At 42.9% G+C, this 27075-nt stretch overlaps 1 protein-coding gene across 1 annotated transcript in view; it reads right to left on the bottom strand.

Annotated features, from left to right (window-relative positions):
• Positions 1 to 26770, bottom strand: part of ANO4 (anoctamin 4) — a 459674-nt gene extending 432904 nt beyond the window's left edge. The window contains exons 1-3 of the mRNA XM_059937385.1: positions 25834 to 26770; positions 13117 to 13200; positions 300 to 551 (exon numbers count right to left, since the gene is read on the bottom strand). Coding sequence (XP_059793368.1) covers positions 300 to 551; positions 13117 to 13200; positions 25834 to 26770 — 1273 coding nt within the window. The remainder of the gene's footprint in view (positions 1 to 299; positions 552 to 13116; positions 13201 to 25833) is intronic.
• Positions 26771 to 27075: the final 305 nt, after the last annotated feature.

Here is a 27075-nt window from a genome sequence, read left to right as displayed (position 1 = left end):
GATGACAATTAAACAAACAAAAAGTCCTATGACAAAACTTGGAATTCTGATTCAGAGTTGATTTCCAGACGACATCTTACCAAATAGAACTAACGCTTAGGTCAAATATTTCTAAACACATCTAACCTTCCTTCTGATACAGCCAAGCTATTAAAGGCCAGTGAATATGGGGGAATTGTTGGGGTCCATAGCATCATACAAGCAGAAATGCAGATGCAATCCATTCAGCAGGCTAATGCATGAAGGAACTTTTAAACACACTGAGTCCTGAATCTCCAACAGGAAGCCAGCACTGTTACCTGCTGTGTCTTGGCTCAGGGTTTCCTGGCTGCTGCTGCTGTAAGAAGGCACTGGAGTGATGGACAGTGAGGCTGGGCAAGACAGAGGCGTGGCCAGCTCAGTCTTGCGAGTGAGGGATCGCTGATATACCGGGATGCCTGCATCTTTGGAGACGAAGAGAGGCAGATCTGATGGGAGGGTGGGTCTGCCTTGTGCATATGGATTTTTCCAGTGGGTGAGCCCAACTGCAACAGGCCCAGCAACGTCGTAACCTGGCAAGACAAACACATAAGGTCAGGATCAGCAATCAAAGCCTTATACCATATTTCTTTCTGTATTTCCCCCAACGTCTTAGCTGCGCAGTCAAATCAAACACCACTTGAGATAAGGATGCATGTTACCAATAAACAGGCAGGAAATGTCACACTGGATGGATCTTGTTAACTAGTCAGCCTATGTGTATTAAGCACATACTATGTTCTAGGTGCCCAGTCTTTGCCCTTAAGGAGCTCAGAGTCCAATAAAGGAGATAAGACTTGTGATCATAATGAAAAAAGATAACTGAAAGTCTATTATGTTCTAGGTACTTTGCATAAGTGATTGTAATCCTTACAGCAACTCTACAAGAATACAATTACTATTTCCGTTTTATAGGAAATTGGACCTCAACTTGCCCTAGGTCAAACAGCCAGTAAGTGCCAGAGGCAGAATTTAAGCCCAGATCTGTCTGGCTCCAAAATCTGTGTTCTTTCCCTTTTTCCAACTAACAACAGTACAAAGCAAGATGAAAGAAATAGTTTAAAGTTGGACAAAACCATTCCCCAGGATTTCAGGGGACAAAGCCCTTTCTAGGTGGAGGAACTAGGTCGTGGAAAAGATGGCATGAACTTGGCCTTCTAGGCAAGGGTTGCCACCTAAAACAATCAGAGGGACAGATTTGCTCTGTAGATGTGTTTTGTTAGCCCACATTTTTCTTAATTTGAAGTAAAGTTCAAATTAAAATTGACAACAATAAAAGTCTAGAGCATTCTCAACAAAAATCCAGCTTTCTGTCCTCTCTTTAAAAATCTCTTGATCTTCTCCTAAAGATCAAGCAACACTGGACCACATTCCCATGTGGCAACTGTCAGCTGAAGCAACCACAGAGCCACTCTTTTAAAGCGGAGTAAAGGAACTCCTGTCTGCCACAGTCCCCACTATTCCCTAATACCTTACTCCCAGCCTGCTTCACTTATTTGTCTTACATGCCTGATCTCTGCAGGCCTTTGCATTTGCAACCGAGGTACAGAATTTAGAAATATAATGTAAGTGTAGTCAGAAAAAAACAAGAATGGAAAGGTAGGTTGATACAAGACAGCTGAGGGTCTTAAATGCCAAGGTAAGAAAATTAGATTTTACTTGCTAGGCAAAGCAATATCCCTAAAAGTTTGTGAAGTGGGGATTGGCATAATCAAATGGACGGCAGAAAAAGGCCGAATCTGTGCCTCCTTCCTCTGGTGGTGACCCCTTCTGGGGAGATTCCTCTGACTCCCCCAAGTTGTCTTAACCACAGTAAGGGGAGGCCCAGTAAAAGGTGTTGGTGTGCAGGGGCTGGGGGTGTGTGGGGAGAAAGTCCAAATTGGGGAGGGGGTGTTGAGGCACCAAGAAAGCCCAAAAGGGGCAACAAGGGAGGAGGCCTGCATGGATCCTGCAGACTGGACGGTGTTGTCTGGGGCAGCCCTCCCACACCATGCGGGAAACCACTTGAACATGGATATGTGTCAAACAGTCCCTGCCCACACTTCACAGCCAAGTGTTCCTTCTCTCTATGTGTCTCTCTCATGAGCTGAGCATCCCTCAAGGTCAGAGGGTGTCTTAGTCATCTTTAGTAATTAATTTTATTTTTGGCTGTGTTGGGTCTTCGTTTCTGTGCGAGGGCTTTCTCTAATTGTGGCAAGTGGGGGCGACTCTTCATCGCGGTCTTAGTCATCTTTAAAACTCCCTCCCAGCATTTCTCTATTTGGCTCTTTCCCCTGGCATTCAATAGATACCCACTGTTCACCGAATTCTTCCTAGACCAGTGGCAAGGAGGTGACATAAGAGGCTGTGAAGCAGAGGCCAGGCAAGCATTATTAAGGGACCAAATTTAAATGTTGGCAGCAAGAAAGGAAAAGAGGTCCAGAGAGATACGCAACAATGACGTGGAAAGAAAGGAGTTTGGGGCCACCAGGTAGCTTTGTTTTTTGCTGGCAAGATGTCAGAGAAGACTTATGGCAAACAGAATGGTGGATTTCCTCATCCTCACTGTGGCCATCAGAAGGACTGGCCTGGCAAGGGCTGAAGAAGGTTGAGTGTGTTTTTTTTCAGACACGAGGAGGTTGAGCTTTAGTGGAAATATCTATGTGGAAATGTCTGGCAGTAGACTGAAAAAAACAACGGAAATGAGGATTAGGAGACATGGGACCAGAGTTGTAAATCCAGAACTCATCCACACTGAAGCCACGCCTGATGCCCAGGAATGAACAATCTACTTCATTGTCATAAAATGATAAATCCACTAAAAGTTACAATACTGTCTAATGCTTATTGGCAATGTGCTAAGGGATCTATCAGGACCACCTCATTTAACCTCACAATAACCCTGTCAGGAAGGTACTAATATTCCCATTTGACAGATGAGGAAACCAAGGCTAAGGGACATTATTACTTCCGCAAGGACAATAACTACACAGAAATAACAGATTCAAGCCCAGGCTCATCAAAGACAACATGGGTGCTCTGGTCCCCTGCCTCGCACTGAGAACACAGGCAACAAGAAGGATTCTAGGAGATGGAATCGGGGTCTGTTTCCCCCACAAATCGCTCTTAGGTTATTTATTCCTTTCTGAACAATTTTTTATAGAGGGATCTCAATGGACCAGAATGCACAAGGAAAGGGACATGCTGACACCCTTGAGAACATGCTGACTGGACTGCTTGAACTCTTCTTGGTCAGTCACCTTCCTAAAAGGTAAGTGGAATACAGTGAGGTGAGTGATTCTTTCTCTGGTGAGGGCTATGGAGCCTCTGAAGATAATCACAGAGAACACAAATTCTCAATGTTCAGAACTGCAATGAAGTCACAGCTGCAGTGGAGGCTGAACTGAACGCTACTGACCCCAAGGCTGCCCCCCGATCCTGTTTGTTGGACTAAACCTCTGATGCTAGTGTGTTTATTTTGTGATCAATACTCTTGGATCTCCCATACCTCCTAAGAGTGTACTGGGGCATAGAAATGAAATTCTAGGAGGCACCATTTGAATCGATGTTCCATTATGTTTTTATTAAAAATGTGAAAACGTATTACCTCCTACTCACACCAGAGAATCCTTTTACAAGAAGAATAATTACAGGACCATGTTTTCCCTCGCCTTGTTGTTTCATTTGGAAACTTGTTTAAATGCCTCTTCTCTTTCCGTATTCCCAAGCTCCTTGGGAGTCATTATACAGAGAAGGGTGTGTAATATATATCACACACTGTGAAAGCGTTAGGCTTAAAAGTCCCAAGGAACTCTGGACTCTCCATAATTTCAGGTTTTACCATTTCTTTCATAAAATGATAGCTAATTTATAACATATTCTTAATTTTGAAAAAATATTGTTCACAGTGCTAAGAAGCCACCCTCTTTTTTTTTTTTACTTTAGGAAATTACCACATCATTTAATACAGAAGTGGAGTTCAGTAGCAAATATATTAATTCATGTCATTGATACAAATGAGCTATGATAAGATCTGCATAATTATGATGGACTAGAAATGGACCAGCCTAAATTTAAAAGCAACAATGAGGTCAGAGTATTTTGGGTGGTTGGTTATCCAACCATCCAAGGGAACAGCTGGTGTCCAAGTGCCCAAGAGGCAAGTAACAGGAATGTCACACTGGTAGCCTACTCACTCTCCCTCACCCACCATCCTGTCCCCAGGTCGGGGGTTGGGTAGAAGCAGGGGTCTCAGCTTTCTCTGAGTTGCATGCCAACACTATCACCCACTAGCCCCCAAATCCTAAACAGAGACATGTAAGGAACACTCAAAATTATAGGCTGTCTTGAGAAAAAAAATGATGTTAATCAACTTTAAAGTTCTTAAATCTTTCATACATGAAAAAATGGGAGTTTACTATCAGAAAATAAGGAGCTTTCAGGACTTCCCTGGTGGTCCAGTGGTTGAGACTCCACGCTTCCAACGCAGGGGGTGCGGGTTCGGTCCCTGGTCGGGGAAGGCGCGGGTTCCATCCCTGGTCGGGGAACTAAGATCCCACATGCCATGCCGTGCGGCCAGAAAAAAAAAAAAAAAAAGAAGAAAATAAGGAGTTTTCCAAGGGTCTCATGGATAGGTAGAAAAATTTCAGAAGGTGTCACTTTTTCTGTTGATTGGATTTTTTGGCAATTCTTCGGTCAGGACATAGGTTCCTATAAGGAACTACATTAATAGGAAGTCCAGAAGTGTGCTGTTCTCTTAAATGGAATTCCCTCACAAATGAGACACTTCTGTGTGAGATGACTATCCTGTAAGAGAAGGACGGAAGTACAGGAGATGAAAGAAAACAAAAAGAGCTTTTAAAAAAGAATTGCTAGACGACTCAGAGATGTCCTCCCTCCAGTACTTTGAGTATAAAGTTGTTAATTATTTGCTGCTTTTACTATAAATATTTTTAAAGTGCTTTGTACTGGACAGACTGTGGGCAGTGGACACTGCCTGATGACTGTGCTGAATCCACCCTCCACCCACACCCCTTCCTCCCAACAGAGTCACATTTTGTTTGGGAATTCATCCTGCTCCCACGCAGCTTGTGACTCAGGGCAGACAGACCTCAGGCTCCCTGACCTCCACGTGGGCCATGATGGGTGTAAAGACCACGATCTTATCTCCCTTGTCAGTGATTTGCTGAAGGGTGGTCATGTGACCAAATCCCACGCAATGAGATAGAAGTCTCTGAGGTGCTTCAGGGGAAAGTTTCAGCTCCTCAAGTGAACACCTGAGGAAGGCACCAAAGCTCCTTTCCCTCTGATCACTGTTGTGCCTGAGTGCAATTCCTGGAACCACGGCGGCCTTGGGGCCGTCATCAGGAAGATAGATTTTCCCAGGAAGGCAAAGGGGAGAAGGTCTTTCACAACATCATCGAGCAGCCTACTCAACCTGTCCTCCCAACAGGCCTTCCTATTATATGAAGTAATAACTTTCCTTATGGTTTCAGCCAGTTTGAGTTTGTTGAAACAGAAGCAACATTCAAGGGCCTTTCAGTTGTCCCATCACCTTCTGAGAAAACTGTGTGACATACCCACTGCCCCTTCAGAGGTGACTTCATAGGTCAGTAAGAACCTGTTATATGAGTTTCCTAGGGCTGCTGTAACAAAGGGTCACAAACTGGGTGGCTTAAAAAAAACAGAAATTTATCCTCTCACAGTTTTGGAGGCTAGAAGTCTGAAATCAAGATTTCAGCAGGGCCATGCTCTCTCTGAAGTCTCTAGGGGGAAATTTGTTGTCTGCCTTTTCCTGGTTTCTTGTTTGTTTGTTTGTTTTTTAACATCTTTAGTGGAGTATAATTGCTTTAAAATGGTGTGTTAGTTTCTGCTTTATAAAAAAGTGAATCATCTATACATATACATATATCCCCATATCTCCTCCCTCTTGCGTCTCCCTCCCACCCTCCCTATCCCACCCCTCTAGGTGGATACAAAGCACTGAGCTGATCTCCCTGTGCCATGCGGCTGCTTCCCACTAGCTATCTATTTTACATTGTATATATGTCCATGCTACTCTCTCACTTCGTCTCAGCTTACCCTTCCCCCTGCTCATGTCCTCAGGTCCATTCTCTATGTCTGCGTCTTTATTCCTGTCCTGCCCCTAGGTTCTTCAGAACCACTTTTTTTTTTTTTTTTTTAGATTTCATATATACGTGTTAGCATACAGAATTTGTTTTTCTCTTTCTAACTTACTTCACTCTGTATGACAGACTCTAGGTCCATCCACCTCACTATAAATAACTCAATTTCATTTCTTTTTATGATGGAGTAATATTCCATTGTGTATATGTGCCACATCTTCTTTATCCGTTCATCTGTTGATGGACACTTAGGTTGCTTCCATATCCTGGCTATTGTAAATAGAGCTGCAATGAACATTTTGGTACATGACTCTTTTGGAATTATGGTTTTCTCAGGGGATATGCCCAGTAGTGGGATTGCTGGGTCATATGGTAGTTCTAGTTTTAGATTTTTAAGGAACCTCCATACTGTTCTCCATAGTGGCTGTATCAATTTGCATTCCCACCAACAGTGCAAGAGGGTCCCCTTTTCTCCACACCCTCTCCAGCATTTATTGTTTGTAGATTTTTAGATGATGGCCATTTTGACTGGTGTGAGGTGATACCTCATTGTAGATTTCATTTGCATTTTTCTAATGATTAGTGATGTTGAGCATCCTTTCATGTGTTTGTTGGCAATCTATATATCTTCTTTGGAGAAATGTCTATTTAGGTCTTCTGCCCATTTTTGGATTGGGTTGTTTGCTTTTTGATATTGAGCTGCATGAGCTGCTTGTAAATTTTGGAGGTTAATCCTTTGTCAGTTGCTTCATTGGCAAATATTTTCTCCCATTCAGAGGGTTATCTTTTTGTCTTGTTTATGTTTCAGCTTAGCTGTGCAAAAGCTTTTAAGTTTCATTAAGTCCCATTTGTTTATTTTTGTTTTTATTTCCATTCCTCTAGGAGGTGGGTCAAAAAGGATCTTGTGAGCTGTTACAGTGGAGGATTACTGGACTGAATGTCAATACTATGACATAGTATGAGTGTGCTTCATGTTTGGTAATTGCAATCATTGTTGCTTTTGTTGTGGTCATCCATGTACAATGCTTGGTGTCAGTCGATTTATCTCTTGTAAAAATAAAATACAGTGTGTGTGTGTGTGAAAAAAAAAAAAAAAAAAAGAAAGCAAGCTGACTTGATGTGGATGAAGGGGGGAGGGGATACATGTTTCTGTTTAAAAAAAAAAAAAAGGATCTTGTTGTGATTTATGTCATAGAGTGTTCTACCTATGTTTTCCTCTAAGAGTTTGATAGTGTCTGGCCTTTCATTTAGGTCTTTAATCCATTTTGAGTTTATTTTTGTGTATGGTGTTAGGGAGTGTTCTAATTTCATTCTTTAACATGTAGCTGTCCAGTTTTCCCAGCACCACTTATTGAAGAGGCTGTCTTTTCTCCAATGTATATTCTTGCCTCCTTTGTCATAGATTAGTTGACCATAGGTGTGTGGGTTTATCTCTGGACTTTCTATCCTGTCCCATTGATCTATATGTCTGTTTTTGTGCCAGTACCATACAGTCTTGATTACTGTAGCTTTGTAGTATAGTCTGAAGTCTGGGAGCCTGATTCCTCCAGCTCCATTTTTCTTTCTCAAGATTGCTTTGGCTATTCGGGGTCTTTTGTGTTTCCATACAAATTGTGGAATTTTTTGTTCTAGTTCTGTGAAAAATGCCATTGGTAATTTGATAGGGATTGCACTGAATCTGTAGATTGCTTTGGGTAGTATAGTCATTTTCACAATGTTGATTCTTCCAGTCCAAGAACATGGTATATCTCTCCATCTGTTTGTATCATCTTTAATTTCTTTCATCAGTGTCTTAGAGTTTTCTGCATACTTTGCCTCCTTAGGTAGGTTTATTCCTAGGTATTTTTTATTCTTTCTGTTACAATGGTAAATGGGACTGTTTCCTTAATTTCTCTTTCAGATTTTTCATCATTAGTGTATAGGAATGCAAGAGATTTCTGTGCATTAATTTTGTATCCTGCTACTTTACCAAATTCATTGATTAGCTGTAGTAGTATTCTGTTGGCATCTTTAGGATTCTCTATGTGTAGTATCATGTCATTTGCAAACAGTGACAGCTTTAATTCTTCTTTTCCAATTTGTGTTCCTTTTATTTCTTTTTCTTCTCTGATTGCTGTGGCTAAAACTTCCAAAACTATGTTGAATAATAGTGGTGAGAGTGGACAACCTTGCTTTGTTCCTGATCTTAGAGGAAATGGTTTCAGTTTTTCACCATTGAATACGATGTTGGCTGTGGGTTTGTCATATACGGTCTTTCTTATGTTAAGGTAAGTTCCCTCTATGCCTACTTTCTGGAGGGTGATTATAATAAATGGATGTTGAATTTTGTCGAAAGCTTTTTCTGCATCTATTGAGAGGATCAAATGGTTTTTCTCCTTCAGTTTGTTAATATGGTGTATCACATTTATTGATTTGCATATATTGAAGAATCCTTGCATTCCTGGGATAAACCCCACTTGATCATGGTGTATGATCCTTTTAATGCACTGTTAGATTCTGTGTGCTAGTGTTTTGTTGAGGATTTTTGCATCTATGTTCATCAGTGATATTGGCCTGTAGTTTTCTTTCTTTGTGGCATCTTTGGTTTTGGTATCAGGGTGATGGTGGCCTCGTAGAGTGAGTTTGGGAGTGTTCCTCCCTCTGCTATATTTTGGAAGAGTTTGAGAAAGATAGGCGTTAGCTCTTCTCTAAATGTTTGATAGAATTCACCTGTGAAGCCATCTGGTCCTGGGCTTTTGTTTGTTGGCAGATTTTTCATCACAGTCTCAATTTCAGTGCTTGTGATTGGTCTGTTTATATTTTCTACTTCTTTCAGGTTCAGTCTCGGAAGGTTGTGCTTTTCTAAGAATTGGTCCATTTCTTCCAGGTTGTCCATTTTATTGGCATATAGTTGCTTGTAGTAATCTCTCATGATCCTTTGTATTTCTGCAGTGTCAGTTGTTACTTCTCCTTTTTCATTTCTAATTCTGTTGACTTGAGTCTTCTCCCTTTTTTTTCTTGATGAGTCTGGCTAATGGTTTATCAATTTTGTTTATCTTCTCAAAGAACCAGCTTTTAGTTTTATTGATCTTTGTTACTGTTTCCTTCATTTCTTTTTATTTCTGATCTGATCTTTATGATTCTTTGCTTCTGCTAACTTTGGGGGATTTTTTGTTCTTCTTTCTCTAATTGCTTTAGGTGTAAGGTTAGGTTGTTTATTTGAGATGTTTCTTGTTTCTTGAGGTAGGATTCTATTGCTATAAACTTCCCTCTTAGAACTGCTTTTGCTGCATCCCATAGGTTTTGGGTCGTTGTGTTTTCATTGTCATTTGTTTTCAAGTATGTTTTGATTTCCTCTTTGATTTCTTCAGTGATCCCTTGGTTATTTAGTAGTGTATTGTTTAGCCTCCATGTGTTTTTGTTTTTAACAGATTTTTTCCTGTAATTGATATCTAGTCTCATAGTGTTGTGGTCAGAAAAGATAATTGATATGATTTCAATTTTCTTAAATTTACCAAGGCTTGATTTGTGACCCAAGATATGATCTCTCCTGGAGAATGTTCCACGAGCACTTGAGAAGAAAGTGTATTCTGTTGTTTTTGGATGGAATGTCCTATAAATATCAATTAAGTCCATCTTGTTTAATGTATCATTTAAAGCTTGTGTTTCCTCATTTATTTTCATTTTGGATGATCTGTCCATTGGTGAAAGTGGGGTGTTAAAGTCCCCTACTATGATTGTGTTACTGTCGATTTCCCCTTTTATGGCTGTTAGCATTTGCCTTATGTATTGAGGTGCTCCTATGTTGGGTGCATAAATATTTACTATTGTTATATCTTCTTCTTGGATTGATCCCTTAATCATTATGTAGTGTCCTTCTTTGTCTCTTGTTTTTTCCTGGTTTCTGATATGGCTGGCAATCCTTGGTGTTCCTTGGCTTGTAGACATATCACTCTAACCTTTGCCTCTGTCATCACATGATGCTCTCCCTGTATGTATATATCTGTGTCTCTTCTCCTCTACTTACAAGCAGGACATGAGTCACATTGAATTAGAAGCCCCACCCTAAGTGAATATGACCTCATCCTAACTTGATTACATCTGTAAAGACCCTATTTCCAAATAAGGTCACAGTCAAAGGTACCACGGGTTAGAACTTCAATATATCTTTTGGTGGAACAAAGTCAATTAGAAACACCCTGACATGGTGGCCACAGCTGACTAGACCAGGGAATGGTACTAGGCCCACAGCAATTTAACAGGAGTGACATCCAATGGGAGTCGGATTACCTGGGCTCAAATCCCAGCTCTTACTACCCATGTATTCTTTATTACTTTTTAACCTTTCAAGAACTTAGTTTCCTCATCTGTAAAATGGGGGAAATAACAGCATCTATCACATGGGATTGTGAGGATTAAATGAGCACAGAAAGCTCCCATATGGTCCTCACTGTTTACCCCTCCACTTTCACTGACAAGTGTCTTAATAGAGGTCTCTACTCACAGCTCATCATTCCTTATTCAGAGCCTTGTAAGCTGGCTCCCCTCCCACCATCCACTGGCATGGGATGTCACCAGGGCAGACTTTTAACTTTAACCCTCCTCAGTCTCCCCTTCTAGAAATTCTCTGGGCATTTCAAGAAATGTACTTGCTACGTTTTCCTACCACTGCCGTTATTTCTGTCCTAATTGTGCTTCCCCCAAAGATTGGTCTTTGACCCTCTACACACTCAATATACTGATGCTCACTCTTATAATCTCATCCTCTTCCAAAGATTCGACTGAACTCTCTGTGAAGAGAATGCCAATATCTTCATCTCCTGCCCATTCTCTCCACATTTCCAACTTCCTGTGGGTCATTCTGAGGTGGGGGGTCTCACTGGGACCTCAAACCCAACACACTGGAACCCTAGAGCCATGCAGTCCTCTTCCTGACCTCTGTATTTCAATGAACGGCTCAGACTCCCTGTCAACCTGACTCAAAGTCTCAGGGCACACTGTCTGAGGCACATCCAGGCAATGACTAGTCCTCCTGGCTCTTCCATGCCTCTCCCTCCAGACCTGCCTCTCTATCCCACTTCCCAAGTTCATTACTATCTCATGTCAAGACCACAGTCAGAGCCACTTACTCCGTCATAACGCCGGATTCTCGCACATGAAATCCATCCTGTTCACCACCCGAATAACCTTTCATACATGCATTCATCCTGTCACCCTCCTACTCTGCACTCTAAACGACCTCCCACTACTTAACAAATGTCCTTAGGAATGTCATTTTAGGTTATTTAGTGTTTTCAAACCAGGGTCCATGAACTCTCCACAGAGATTTTTAAGTTGTTTTCATTTTTCATTTAAAAGTCAATTTAATCATTTAAAAATGAATATGTGCATACCATGGACCAAATTTTGCCACTTAATTTTAGTGCCTGAGTTTGCTTTTGTGTTTCCATCAAGTTGGCACCAGTTGATACACTTAATGAGAAGAGGAGAGAGATGGGAATGTCAAGGTGCATCCATAGCAAACAAAGATCCAATAATCTCACCTGAGTGAGCATTAACAGAGATTTCAGAGTGGGCTGAACAGAGAGAGGTGGTGGCACAGCAGAGTTACCATAAATACTGTAAATACTGAGCTCAGTGCAAAGAACCTTCACTGCTGCAGCCAGGACCATGTTGCATTACAAGCAGTGACCGCATTTCAGCAAAATAACAATGCCCATCATCTTAAATTAATGTGGTGAATTTGTGGTTGTTTTTCTTCTCAGTGTTCTAAATTTCATTTATAAATTTGATTTGATTTTTATGGCTATTTGGAAAACAAGGTGTCTATAGTTACATTTTATGTTGGAACATACTTAGGTATCCTTGTAATAAAAATAATTTAAATCCATTTTAGAGGCTCATAATTATTACTTCTTTTTACAGGGGTCCACATTGCTGGAGTCTGAGAAACCATGACACTGTGTTTCAAAGCATGAGCTTGTGTCAAACAGACCTGGATTGGAATCCTAGGCACATCCATTTCTGGCTGTGAGGCAAACAGCAAGTTTCCTCATCTGTAAGATGGGGAAGTGACAGTACCTTCCTCATACAGTCCCAATTAAGTAAAATAATGTATGTCAAGGGCCAAGAGCAGCTGACAAATGCTAAGTGCAAAATAAATGTTAGCTGCAAGTATCACCATTATTCTTTTTTTTCCACGTCGTAGCCAAGATTCTGAAATCAAGAAAAGTTTGGAAGGAAGTGGAAAGGAGAGGAAAGATTCAGCAGACAGAAAAATAATCATGGTCACTCTTCCCTTTTTGACGAAAATAAAACATGTTTAAGGGTGAGCAGGAAGGCGGCTGGGAGAGTGCTAGATGAACACAGTATATTCTGCCAGGATCCTACCATCTCCATGGGGGGGGGGGGGTCCCTCATCCAGGGGGAAGGGATAGAGAACCACACGCTCCAAACTGCAGACTTCAAGTTTCTGAGAAGGCCATGGGCTATGACATGGAATTTCATTTCTGTGAAGTCAGGGGACAGGACAGCTGGCACACACAGAATCCCCCAAAGCATAGCTAGCATTCAGTAACACTGATTTGTTACTTTATGCATGTATGCATTAACTTCTACTTACGGGAAATGTACGTTTTCTATTTGCAGTTGTGATATAAATCTTCTTTTTAAAATAAATGAAAATAAATCTTAAAAAGTCAGTTTTAACATTAAGTACATAATAACATAGGTGATACACAAACGAAAGAGAAAGCAAATGAAGAAAAGTTGGGAAACCTGTGTTTTGTTTTGTTTTGTTAATCTCTCTGGATCACATTTCCTCCATCCATCTCTATGCAAAAGCAATAAGGATCCACAAGAGGGCACCCCAACAAGGTGAGCCCACAAGTATTTGCCCTGATTCTGAAAATAAGTCTGATGCGCTTACCCTTTCTACTCACTCCTTCCATAGCCCTGCACCCCCAACCTTTACAGGCAATAATAGTTTTCATTAAAAACTGGCACAGTTGCTCACCTATGGTGATCTGGCTGACACAACTGTAGTAGCTGCCCGTCGTTGCGGAGGAAAGGTTGTAACTCCCACTGCTTATATCTTTGTCTGTTTAAGAAAACAAAAGAGGAGAAGGTTAATTACATCCTGGTAAACACCATGACCACAAAGCAAATATATGACTGCTGGTAAATAAACCAGCTGTCTGTGTCGGAGTATCTCATAGTTATTCATTGGTTCATTCATTGACATTTAGGGAATGTTAGGTGCCAGGCACTTGGAACATTTCAACAAACAATCCAGACTGTCACACAGGCAATTTCAGTTTGGTGTCACTTTATTATAATGGGGGGAGGGTGCTGGGGGAGGGTTGCAGGGGAAGTTGAGGAAACACCTGACCCAGACTAGAGGGTATCAGGTAAGGCTTCCTGGGGGAAGTGAACTAGGCAAAAGGGGGATGAATTGAGGGGAAGGATCCAGGCAGAGTGCTATCATCTTGTCTGGAGAGTCGGAAGCCTCTGCTTCATGAGTTAGCAGCTGAACACAGCACAAGAGAGGTGCACAGCCGCTGGACTACGAGGGGTCTTATAAACCACGTTAACAAGTTTGGATGTTGCCAAGAGAGCAGGATCCCATTTTCATTTCAGAAAGATCACTTTGAGGCAGCAAGGAGAACAGTCAGGAGGAGGATGAAAGGAGAGGCAGAAAGACTCCTTTATGAGGCCACTGCAGTCATCCTAATGAGAGACGGTGGTGGCCAAACCATGGGAGGAGCCGCCGTGGAGACAGGGAAGTGGGTGCAATTCCCTGCGAGGCTCGAGTGCAGCCAGCGGCGCTGCAGTCGTCACTACCGTGATCAGACCATGCTCCCGACAGAGGGGCAAAGACGCCACCACCTCCCATCCACACGGCACCTTAGCATTTTCAGCCACACCGTCTCATGCACGGCGTGAAATAGGGCGAGCGTCACCCCACGTCTCTGATGGAAAAGCTGAGGCTCCAGGCAGCCGAGCACCTTGCCCGAGGTCACATGACAGCATGTGGCAGAACAGAGCTCAAATCGAGATCAGAACTGCTTCAAATTGTTTATGAAGAAGGCAGGGCATACGTGATCTAAAATATCAAAATAAATACATATTGTCTACTATAAAACGCTACAGTTTACACAGAGTTACTATAAGAATGGCTGCGAAACTGACCTGAAGGAAATATTTGAATATTACATGTTATGTGATACCAGGAAAACTTTGAAACTCTGATCTATAATGATGAAAATTAGAGGTCCGAGGGAAAGAAATAATTAAGAATGTCAAACGTAGTCAAAGAGAAAGCGCTTCTAGAAACGTACTGAGTCATATTTTAATGAGAGAGCAATGCGGATTTTTAAGAGAAGATGGCTTTGCAGATGAACATTCTAGGAGGAAAGAACAGCAGGTACCTGGACAGAGAGGGCAGGAAATGGGAGTCATCCGCCGGGGTGTCCGGATATGCTTGTGGTTTGAAAGCAGCTAGAAAGTATTGACAAAAGCAGGTAATGAGCCAGAGGGCGCGGAAGTAGTGGGGGCCCTTAGAGGCCACATCAAGGCCACTGTAGGTCCACAAACAGGGAGGTAAAAAATATTTTAAGACTATTTTTATTGTGGGGAAAATTAATTCGAGCAAGTGCATGTGGCCAACTTCTCCTCTAAGAAATATTCCCAGACCATCCCGCATCTCTAGCGGGCTTCCGGGAACAGTAGACACACCTCCAACAGCACTGCGCATGCGAGATTGCACTCGTTTCATGGGTATCCCAAACCATGTGCAAACCTGTCAAGGGCAGGTCCACACGTTTTTCAGTTTGTTATCTCCAGAGCTTAGTGCTTTGCCTGGCATAAGGTGAATCCTCAATATATGTTCGTTGGTTGAAGGAACAAAGGAATGCATGAAATTAAAGAAAGGATAGCAAATGACCATTTCCCCTTCCTATTAGTTATAATTTCAGTAGAGGTTGCCGTGATCAACAAGAAGGAGCATTGGGCTTGGAGTCAGCACAACTAGGGTTTGAAGCCCCAGCTTTGCTGCACATGAACTCCTTGAACTTGGTCAAGCTGTTGACTTCCTTTAGTATTGGTCTTTCCATCTGAAAATGGTGACAATAATGCTTATCTCACTTTTTCTGGGCTACGGGTGGGGAGGTGGAAGAGGATGAGGCATGGCTAATAAAAATAAGTCAGCTACACAAAATGCACAGTTAGCAAGTCATTCCGTATATATTTGTGGAATCAGCTGAATCAACAAAACCCAGACCTAAAACATATCAAACTAACTTCTCTAAACTGGTCATTCCTAATTTTTTTTTAAACCCTTCACTAATGATCTGTCCTTAAAAGATTTTGGAAGGGAGGAGACCTCCCAGGGACAATGTCAATGGCATCAAAGGGGGGAGGGGGGTGAAGGGAGAGATTCAAGAGCCACAGAAATGGCTCTGAATGGAGAGAAAAGGAATGAAGAAGAAAAGCACATTGAGAAATCAGTAATCAATAAAGAAGCAGAATGCTTGAATTAGGAATGAATGCTTGGGAAGAGGCTGTGCATACATTTGAACAGGAAAAACTACTGAAATTTGACTTGAATCTGAATGGTAAAACTAGGGCATAGTTTGGGTGGCAATATTTTGAAAAGACTCAAAGAGCAGAAGTACAAAGACCTGTGGCAGTTTTGGTACAAAGTGACTCTGTAAAGGAAGGTGTTTTCCTATATAAGAATTAAAACAAAAATGTTAGATTTTTGTGGGAGGGCTTGACTATCCATTTAATCCTTTAGGAACCAACTGTAGTTAAAAAAACAAAATCAGGTACCTAGTGGAAAAACTTGAGACTATGAATGAGGTTAATAAACTTTGTGGGTTCTGGAGTCAGTATCCAGATTAGATACCTGGTTCCAACCCTTGGGCACAATACTTTATCTCTACGGGGCTCTGTTTCCTTGTATGTACAATGCAAATAATAAAGGCACTTACTTTATAAAGTAGTACACAGAAAGTGTCCAATTAGTGTTAGCTATTATTTTTATTTTATACTTAAAAAGAACAAAGATACGCATAAAATGGAATACCATATAGCAAAGGAAAAGAATGAAGCAAAGCTACACAAAATACTACCAGTGGATCTCACAAACATAATGTTTAATGAAAGAAGCAACACCCAAATGATATATGATTCTATTTATGAAAATTTCAACAACAACACTAAATTGTATTGTTTATAGATGCATATATAAATGGTAAAACAGTAAAGAAAAGTAACAAAATAAGTAGCACAAAAGTCAGCATGATGATTCCATTTGGTGAGGAAGAAAGCAGTTTGAAATTGTGAAAAAGTACAGGGAGTGGGGGTAGGTTCTATGGTGCTGGGAATGTTCTATTCTTGACCTAGGTGGTGGTAACACAGTATTCATTTTATAACTATTTGTTAAATTATAAATTTGTCTTGCCCACCTGTCTGTATGTACAATAGCTTTTTTAAAGAAGCAAAGGGGGCAGAAATCACAGTAGGGCAAATTAGGAATGCAAATTCTGCAAAAAATGTCTAAGAAAATGAGATGGTGGTGGATTCATACAACAATAGTCATCAAGTACTTACTCCTTGCCAGGCACTATGCTAAACATTCATTATTTCATTTACATCATTATTGCATTTGTGCTCCAAAACAAATCTTTTAAGGTAGGTGTGATTATCCCACTATCCAGATGAGGAACTAGAGGCTCACAAAATCAGGGAACTTGCCCAGAGTCACACTTCAGGGAAGTCACAAAGCTGGAACTAAAACCTAGGTTTATCTTACACTAGACCAATATTTGAGAACAGAGGCAAAGACAGAGGAGGACAGATTAACATCATAAGCTGTGTTAGGTGGATTCCTGTTGTATCTGGTGCTACATCTTTGACAGTCATTTATCTGATGAGGTTCGGCAGGGAATGAGATAGACATCATCTCGGGAATTCTGTTTTCAGAGGCCCACTTAACAGAAACATGTGACAAAATTAACCCAATTTTCTTTGTCTCAAATTATTTTGGGTATACTTATAAACAGTATGATCTTATAACCAAATAAAATCAGGCCCATCTCAACATTCAACTTATCTTTCATCTTAACCACAGCAAAAAAAGCAGGTACCATGCCTATTTTCATCTTTCCACTGAATGCAGAATTCTGGTAGATATGTAGGCAAAACTAAACAAAAATTGTCAATGTAAAATGATAATTATAATATCTAATTTGGGAAATTTTTTAAAAGAAATACAACTAAAATGCAAAATAATCATAGTATACAAAGCCAGGAGCTGGGTGCTCAAAATCAAAGTATTATTCAGGGGAGAGGTTAACATATTAAATTTAGAGTTAGAGAAACAAAATGTAATGAATATGTGTAGAATTTGTTAGGTAAGATTTAACCACAAGTAGAAGGGTAATTATTAAAATAACAGAAATAAACTATATTTCCAAGCCAGTCTGCTGTGCTGGAGGGGGTGGGAGACAGATGGTGGGGAAGAACGGGAGAAAAAATTTAACAAAAAAATTCTACTTAGATAAGGGAAATAAATGAGAATTAAAGCATAGGAACAAAACAAGACAAAGAGAAAATCTGAAGTAAAATGGTAGAATTAAGTTCAATTACACTAGTAATAACAATACATGTAAATGGTCTAAATTTGTTATTTAAGAGATTGTGAGATGGATTTGGAAAGCAAAAAGAAAATCAACTAAATGCTATTTATAAGAGAGACACATAAAATATAAGGACACAGAAATGTTGAAAGTAAAAGATATAAAAAGATACAGCAAGCATTAATCAAAATAAAGCTAGAGTAGCTATGTTAGTTTTAGATGAAAACGGCTTTAAGACAAAAAGCAATTATTAAGGATAAAGACGGTCAATAAATAATCATAAAAGGTTCAGGTCTGATTCTTCAGGAAGATATTAAAAAATGTTACATCTGAGTTATTTGAGATAAAATAACCTCAAAATATACAAAGCAAAAATTAATAGAGCTACAAGGAGAAACTGACAAATCCATCATCAGAGGGGGAGATTTTAACACAATAACTGATTGGTTGAGCAAGAAATGTTTGGAAAAATACGGAAAATTTGAGACTGCAAATCACTTGGGTATCTTGTTAAAGTGAAGAGTTGATTTACTATCTCTGGTGTGGGCCTGGAATTCTGCATTCTTTTCCATTTTATTGAGATATGACTGACAATTGTGTTTCTAATAGACTCCCAGGTGGTGGCAATGCTACTGGTCTAGGATCTCCAGGTCCTGGTAAAATCCTCCCCTGGAATCCACAATCCACAAAGCCTGGGAAAACATCTCACCGGCAAGAAAGGAAGGACAAATTAAAAAAGGAAAAGAAAATGTTTTCATTAAACCCTTAAAAACATATTAGAAGTCTGCTTATACATATGGACGGATGAAACTCAAGAATTACCAAACAGGGCTTCCCTGGTGGCGCAGTGGTTGAGAATCTGCCTGCCAATGGAGGGGACACGGGTTCGAGCCCTGGTCTGGGAAGATCCCACGTGCCGCGAAGCAGCTAGGCCCGTGAGCCAAAGCTACTGAGCCTGCGCGTCTGGAGCCTGTGCTCCGCAACAAGAGAGGTCACCATAGTGAGAGGCCCACGCACCGCGATGAAGAGTGGCCCCCACTTGCCGCAACTAGAGAAAGCCCTCGCACAGAAACGAAGACCCAACACAGCCATAAATTAATTAATTAATTAATTTTTTAAAAAAAAAGAATTACCAAACAGACAAATGATGCATAACTACTGACTTTACCAAAAAATTTACCATACAATTCCTTTAATTACTACCCTACACAAGTGTACTGGAAATACCATTTAATTTACAAAATACATATTTATTGTGCAGAGTGAGCTACAACTGTTTACCGCATCTGGTTTTTTTTTTTTTTGTCTTTTTGTAAATCACTTAAAATTGTTTATAACAGGCTCTAGAGAATCCAGTAGTAAGAAAACAAAAGTGTGGGATGTGTGTGCATATGTATGTTCCTCAGAAATATTGGTGTGATTTATTCTATGTCTGCTGTGTATTTTATAGGCTTACAGAAAAGTTAATATTCAAGTCCAACCCTTTCCTCCTAGCTGTGTAGCCTGTATCTCATCACCTAAGCTCCCTGGGCCTCAAATTCCTCCTTTACATTGTGACTGAAATTCATTCATTTAGAAAACATTGAGTGCCTAGCACATACAGTAGATGCAGGCTGGCACCAGGTAGGAACTGGTGCCTTGGAAGGTCTCCCCTAAGGTGTTGATGAATTAATCAAAGTGTAGAGAGTGTGCTTCACTCCACAGTGCTTTCCCTACAGTAATGACAATAAACACACCAGAGTGCTGTGTACTACATTGCTCTAGGACTTTCTAGGTTTTCATAACATTTTAACCTTTGCTCTTTAATGTAACTCTGCAGCAGCATTAGGAGACAAGCAGGGCAGGGACCAGCTGTGATAGTACTAGGAGTTGTTCCCTCCTCTGCGTCTCCCACTGGACCTGAGCTAGACCCAAACCCCTGGAGGGCAAGGCCATCCCTTATTCACCTTCTGTCCACAGTGCCTAGCTCTGCCTAATGCATAAAAAGCACAATAAATGTTTGCCAAAGACTCTAGTAAGCTTTCAAATACTATAGTCACCATTCCTGCATTTTAAACACTGGGCCTGATACTCATTATCTCAGCTTCCCTTTGATTCCACTCTTGCAGGCACAGTGGCAAAAACACCTTGCAGGAACCCTAATTAGAGAAAAGCCTTTCCTTTCCTTTCTTTTCTCCTTGTACCTATTTGATTCAGTGTTGAAAATCCCACATTCTTTTTCATTTTTTCCGGAAGGTAAAGATCCATGCCTCATCATTACAATGTAAGATTCATGAGAACAGTTTTTAATTTTGTTTTTACTTCCAGAACCCACAACAGTACCTGACACATAGTAAGCACTCACAAAACATATGTTGAATTGTTTGTTCTAGAAACTTCCTTGGTAGCTACGGATTGTTTGTCTAGGACTAGGTTCCAATAGAAAAATCCACATGCCTATTACAAAGAACATCATGTTTTAAAGGAAAAGATTAAAGTGCTCCTTCACAGGATCAAAATAAAATTTTAATTTTGCCCCAGAAAGAAACTTTTAAAGTGTGAAGGGCTGAAGGTCAAAAACTAATCTGTGTAGGCTTTGCTGCAACTTCTTAATCAAAAAGGATCCTAAATCAACGTTGATCATGAGTGTCTGGATTGCATAATGACAAGCATGCCAGGTGGTAGAGGGCAAAAACAAGAGAAGTCCTCAAACAGCCCCTTGGATTTATTTTGCAGCTAAAGCATGACTTCCGGCCCGTTAGCATACATCTCATTTCACCACGTAGTGTGGACACTTTTGCTCTTTTGTTCATTCTTATTTTCTGAAGCGTAAAGGTTCTATTGCTTATTTGCAATAGGAAAATGAAGTTTTAAAAATGTGTGTGTGGTGTACTACCCCTTGCTAGAGTCCATTCAGTCCTTCAGTCGATCAGACAGCCAAGGATTGCTCACCCAGCATATGCCAGGTGCTGGGCTAAGCACCAGGAATATAAAGATAAAGATGTAGTCCTTGGCCTTTGGGATTCTACAACCCACAGAGAGGAGTCCTCATTACAGTACAAAATGAAAAGCTGTTGGGGAGAGGAGTACCCTGAAAGGTTCCAAGAGAGGAACCCAGTAGGATGGGGAGGTCAAAGGAGAGGGGGAGTGAGCCTCATAAAGGAGGAAGGGGCTGTGTTTCAGAGCATGGGCCAAGGTTCAGATACCTGAGAAAACCAGGTGCAATCAGCCACGCCCAGCCACCTCCCTCCCTATAAGGTGGGATGCTGGGGCCGAGGGCAGCAGGAAAGAAGGATGGTCAGCTTCTGAAGGGCCTTGTTTGCCAACCTAGGGAGGTTAGACTTTGACCTGTAAGCAGAGGGGAGCCCTTGGAGAGTTTTAAGCAGAGGAATAACAGGATCAGATTTGCAACTGGGATCAGAGAGGCGGGGAAAGAGGCAGAGAGACAGTTGGGAGGGTGCTACCGCAGTCAAAATTGGCAGTGACGGTGGCCTCGACCAGCATAAGAGGAGGGGGCAGGGAGAGGAGGAAACAGAGCAGAAAGACTTTAAGGAAGAAGAATCAATGGGACTTGGTAGTTGAGAGTATATGGGCTGGGAGAGGCAGTTGACAGTAATAGCTATGCTTACTGAGTACTCGCTATGTGTCACTCATATGCTCTTACAAGTGCTGTTGCATTTAAACCTCAGAGTGACCCCATTTTACAGATAAGAAAATTGAGGCGCAGGAGGTGAATTGGTTTGCCCAAGGTCACTGTTAGCATATTCTGGTAAGGGAGGACTCAAAGACGACTCCCAGGATTCTAGTCTAGGTGACTGGATAGAGCACGCTGGCCCCTGCCAATGTCTCCTGTCTTGGATGTCATGCTCCACCAACACCATGCCACTGGCAGCTGCCTTTATGCCCCCTGCCATCTATTCCCCTCATCTTTGTTCATGCTGTTGCCCCTCCGTGGAATGTCCTTCTCCCAATTGGCCTTTTAACATCGTCTCCTCCAGGTAACTCTTCCTGACCTATCCCTCACTACCCCCATCCCCTCTCCCGCAGCACTGCATTATAAATCTCTTTAGGAGCCTATTTCCTCCAGCTGACTGTGCTATCCTGAGAGAAGGAGTGAGGTCTCATTTATTCTGGTACTCCATGGTCCAGTAGCTGGAGCTCAGTAGCTGGAGTGATTCTATAGGACACAGGTATGGGAGAGGAATTCTGTTTTGGACACAATGAGTTTGCAATGCCAGAGGAGTATACAGGTAAAGAAGTCTAGCAGACAGCTGGGTAGACAAGCATAGCACATACAAGAAAGAAGTTCTGAGTCGGTGATTTCTATTTAGGAGTCACCTGAATAAAGACAAAATGACAGGTGAGGAAGTTATGTCCTAGGCTCTCATCTCTTTGCTTCGCTCCATTCTGTGTTGCATGGTTAGGCTTGGCTCTTATTACACCCCTCTCTTATACCCCCTTCCAGTCAGAAGTCCTGAACTTCTGGTCATCCACTGCCTTTTAGCCTTTGCTCAAGCCATGCCTTCTCCCTGGGATTACCCATACAGTTGCCCATACGTGGTGAATGTCTGCATGAACGAGCACATTTTCTCCTCTTCCTAACTGCCTCTAGCCCCAGGCTCTTCAGCCAAACTCTCCAGCCTGCCTTCAGGCCCCCCACTCATTAAGTGAGACTAAGTAAATTCTTCTACCTTTCTGGGGCTCAAGCTCTTCAAGTGAATACAGGGCTAACATTGGACTAGTTTCTTAAAGATGGCTGCGAGGGGCTTCCCTGGTGGCGCAGTGGTTGAGAATCTGCCTGCCAATGCAGGGGACACGGGCTCGGGCCCTGGCCCAGGAAGATCCTGCGGAGCAACTAAGCCCGTGAGCCACAGCTACTGAGCCCGCGTGCCACAGCTACTAAAGCCCACGCGCCTAGAGCCCGTGCTCTGCAACAAGAGAAGCCACCACAATGAGAAGCCCGCGCACCGCAACGAAGAGTAGCCCCCACTCGCCGCAACTAGAGAAAGCCCACGCACAGCAACGAAGACCCAATGCAGCCAAAAATAAATAAAATAAATTAAAAAAAAAAAAGATGGTTGTGAGATTTAAATGAGCTAATTCGCATAAAGTGCTGTTGTTACTGTTTGCGTCCCAGCATAGCCCACACTTCTGCTTACAACTTTGGCACCCCAGTTTACAGGCCTCCTGCTAAGAGACCGACTCTGCCCGCAGGGCCATTGTCTCTCATTTAGTAGACGTCTAATCAATGTCATCCAAATGTTTGAGAGTGAGATTATAAAGCCAAGGACAGAACCCAGGCAAAAACCAACATAAACAGACGCAGGAGTCCACAAAGAAGAAGCCTTTTAAGAGGCAGGAGGGAAATGAGGGGAGAATAGTTATAACAACAAAACTGGCCCTGACTGCATTTCCTTCATCTTCTACTTGCTCTCTCTGCTCTCACCACACTGACCTTCCAGCTAGCCTTGAACATGACAAACTCATTCCTGTCCCAGGGCCTTTGTACTTACTGTTCCCTTTGCCAGGAATGCGCTTTCCCCGCATAATGACATGGCTTGTTCCTTTCCTTCATTTAGCCCTTCCCTCAAATATCTCCTCAGAGAGGATTTCCTTATCTGAAAGAGCCCCCACTGTGCTCCATAAGCTCCTCAGGCCCCTAATCGAGCCTCCTCAGATCCCACGCTGACAGCTCAATGCCAGGCGGGCAGGTCCAACCACAAGTCCCTTCCTGGTGCAGCCTGGGACACGGCCCCCTGTGCCTTCTTTTGCGTGGCCAAGAATGAATCAAGTCCCGGTCCCTTCTCTCTTGTCACCCTCCTTGGTCTCATGCACGTGGTTACATAATGAGCTAAAAGCATTTAAGAACCTAAACCATGTAAAGAACAAGGAAAGAAAGATGAGTGGTGAGTACGAAAGGCTGAGACATTTAAAATCCAGAATTTTTAAAAGTGCATCATCCATTGAACATATATTTATTAGAGGACATATCACAGTTATCGATTATCCTAACCTCATTCCACATTTCTAGAGGATACATGTCTAGATGGTTGCCCGAAATAAAAGTTCATGCCAAAATACAGAAAAAACAAGTTCCAACATAGGATCAAAAAATGCATATTTGGATGGGAAGCTAATGAGGTTTAACTGGAGGCTTCTGCTAATGAAATGCATACATAAGCCAAATTTCTCTCTCTTCTTAGGAACCTAAAACACACGGTCTACACTGTAACTGTTCATTCTCTTGGCAGCCCCTGTGCTAAAGACAGGATTAAGGCATTTATTAAATCAGTCAAATTAATATAAAAACTGAACCCTCTAAATTCCAGACAAGAAACTTAGATCATCCCCCATCATGATATCTAAACCCAAATTCAACAGAATTGAAAGGGGACTTTTTTTAAAGCAGTTCAATTTTCAGAGAGATGAAGGTTCCAGAGCTGGACCAAACTCTCATCAGAAAATAATCTCAGCATCCAGTGGATGAGGAATAGATTGAATGTGCTTGGTTTTGCTTTCACCAGGTTGAAAACCCTGACGGACTAATTTACCTTGTCGTGTCTTGGGTCACATCGCTACAGACCAAGAAACTAATGTGCACTTAGCGGCCAAGTGTATTCACCACTTTAGGGATGGGGGAGGGAGAAGAGTGTGTCAAAAATATATTTAAAATAGCACAAATTCTAATTGAGATATTTACTTAAATCTGTCTCAGTTCCCTTTAAGGTTCTAAAGAGAAACCCGTGTAATTCTTAGTTGCCAAAAAAATGATCTGCCACCTTTTTTCCTTTAATTACTGAAATATACTTGCTTTTCAAAAACAATTCACTCCTTCTGACTCCATTTTCTCCACCTGGGTGCCCAATTAAGCTTTTAAAGCGTCTAGAAATTTATGGAACTGATTATTATGTAAACCTCTTACTGACAGTATCCACAGGATGGTATGTGAAATCTAACATCATGTAAAAACCAGAAGTTAGATCCTTCTGATAGAAAAAGGTGTAAAAATAGGTTTCTGCCAATGAATATGACTAAAAAACCGTCAGAATGTTGAATTATCCCCAAATGGTAACCCAAGAATGACAACATTATGTATTAAACGTGCAGCAGGGGCAGAACAACCCAAATCCCAGCAGAAAATGCCCCGAGTTAAAAAAAAAATAGGCCACTAGTATGCAATTTGTAATCTGCTCACAATTTGTTAGGTTCCCAAGTATCAACTGCAAACCCTCAGAGCCACCTGAGTGATCATTTTACACAGTTTAAATCCCAAGAAAAAGAGACTGACCCCTTTAACCTTGGGAAAATGAGCAGGGGACATCACTGGTCTGGAAAATGAAGCCTCCATGCCAAAGGGCAGCGATTTCCCTCCCACCAAGCCCTGGCTCAGAGGTGTCCACGCAGAACATTCCCCAACAATTGCTCAGTACCTCCGCGTTTAAAACGCCAAGACTAGATGTTATCACAGCAACTGCTTGCAAGCCAGGGTAAGGGAGGGAGGTCTACTTGAGTTTCCATCTCCCATAACCCGGTCTCGGCAGCATCTCTGATAAAGGACTAAAGAGAATTGCTTTTTCCACGCAAGCAGAAATGTTGATAAAAAAAGGCTTGTTGGCTTCCCAAGTGTCTGGGATTTCTAACTGAGTCTGAAACCTTCACACTGTGATTTCATTTTCCTTCAGAACTGTACAATGCCTTTAAAATAATGATTAAAAAATATATTTCTTTAACAAAAAAGGGGGGAAAGGAATGTCTTCTATTTCCATGCAACTTTTATTTCCAAGCTGATTATTTTTGTATTAAAAACATATTTTGGTGCGTGTAATTTAACCCCATAGCATCTGTCAGAGAGATGTTCTCATCTCTAATTTACAGATGGAGATATGCAAGAACAGAAAAGTTTAAATAACTTGCCCAAGGTCAGTCAGGGACAAGATATGCAAGGACTGAACGCAGATCTAACTCCAAGCCTCACACCGCTAGAAAAGGACTCAACACCCGTGTATACCTTCCCCTCGGTGGTCTGAAGCGAACGGAATTTTACTGGAGTGCCAAAGCTCGAAAACACCTAAATTTTAGGCGTTTTTACTCCACCGACTCTTTCTACAAACCCCCCTTTCCCAGGTTCCAGGCAGCCTCGGTCCCCCAGCCGCAGGCCAGCGCGCGCCGCAGCCGGCGCCCTCCCTTCCAGACCCTCCCGGGAGCCGAACCCCGAAGTTTCCCGGGGTGATCAGACGGCTCCCGGGTCCTGCCCGCCCCCGGAGCCCCGAGAGCCCGCGACCGCCCGCCGTTACCGTATGCCGTGAGCGAGGCCATCCTGGCCCGCGTCCTGCCCAGGCTGGCCAGGGCGTCGGCGACAGCGGCCGCCTGCGCGTGGCGCCCCTGGACGGCGGGCGTCCCACCCCGCGAAGGCATGCGCTCGTCTCCCGCGGCGCCCGGCCGCCCAGCTCCCGAGCACGCCCAGTCAGCCCGCCGCGGCCGCCCCGGAGAGGTGCCGGCGGCGCGCACACACCCGGGGCCGGGGCTCGGCTGCCAGGGCGTGCGGAGCGAGGGCGCCAACGGGCCGCGGCGCTCCGGGTCCCGGCGGGGATTGAACCTGCGCCGGAGGACGCGCGGCCCGGGGGAGGAGGGGCGAAACAGGCGGTGGGAGGGGCCGGGCGGAAGCGCGAGGCTGCTGCGGCCCCAGCCGGCTGGCGGCGGGCGGGACCCCGGCTGAGTCGACGCCGAGCCGGGTGGCCCTCGGGGCGGGGGCGACAGGGGTGACGCGGGCAGACGCGGGATCGGGAAGTCCCGAGCGCGCCACGGCTTCCGGGACCTCGAGCCTTCAGCTCCCTTGCTAGGGAAGTTCCCCTGGGGAGCGTGCCTGGGGATGGGGGGCGGGGTCCGGCCGCCTGGGACTCCAGGGTGCGATTCCCAGCCCAGGCGGCAGTCTCGAGAAGGCTTTGCCTCCGAGGCCAAAGCCCGGGGGCGAGTGGCAGCTCTGCCTTGAGGACTTTCATTAATAAGTCCTTGACCGCTAGGTACCGAGTTCTGACCCCGACAGTTCATACCTGTCCCAGCAGCAGCAGCATCCTGTCACCTTTATTCGTGCGTCTCTCTCCCCACGAGGCTGTGACCAGTGTCCTATTCCACTCTGAGTGCCCTGCGCCTCGATCAGGGCACGGACTCATACATTATTTGTCGAAATGACTGAGTGTCCGAGCCCCTTGCTCGCCCTCGCTGGAAGCCTACCCATCCTATTGTGAGAGTTCTTTGTTTTGAATCAGGGTGTGGAAAATGGGGTACGAGAAAGAGATCCAAGAAACCAGTAGTATCCATGGGGATGGGAACAAGAGAAAAGGGGAGGCCGCCTA

This window comes from Balaenoptera ricei, chromosome 10 (genome assembly GCF_028023285.1).
Source record: "Balaenoptera ricei isolate mBalRic1 chromosome 10, mBalRic1.hap2, whole genome shotgun sequence".
Classification (NCBI taxonomy): Eukaryota; Metazoa; Chordata; class Mammalia; order Artiodactyla; family Balaenopteridae; genus Balaenoptera; species Balaenoptera ricei.
Note: the sequence above shows the minus strand (reverse complement) of the source record. Positions and strands in the feature narration are given on the sequence as shown.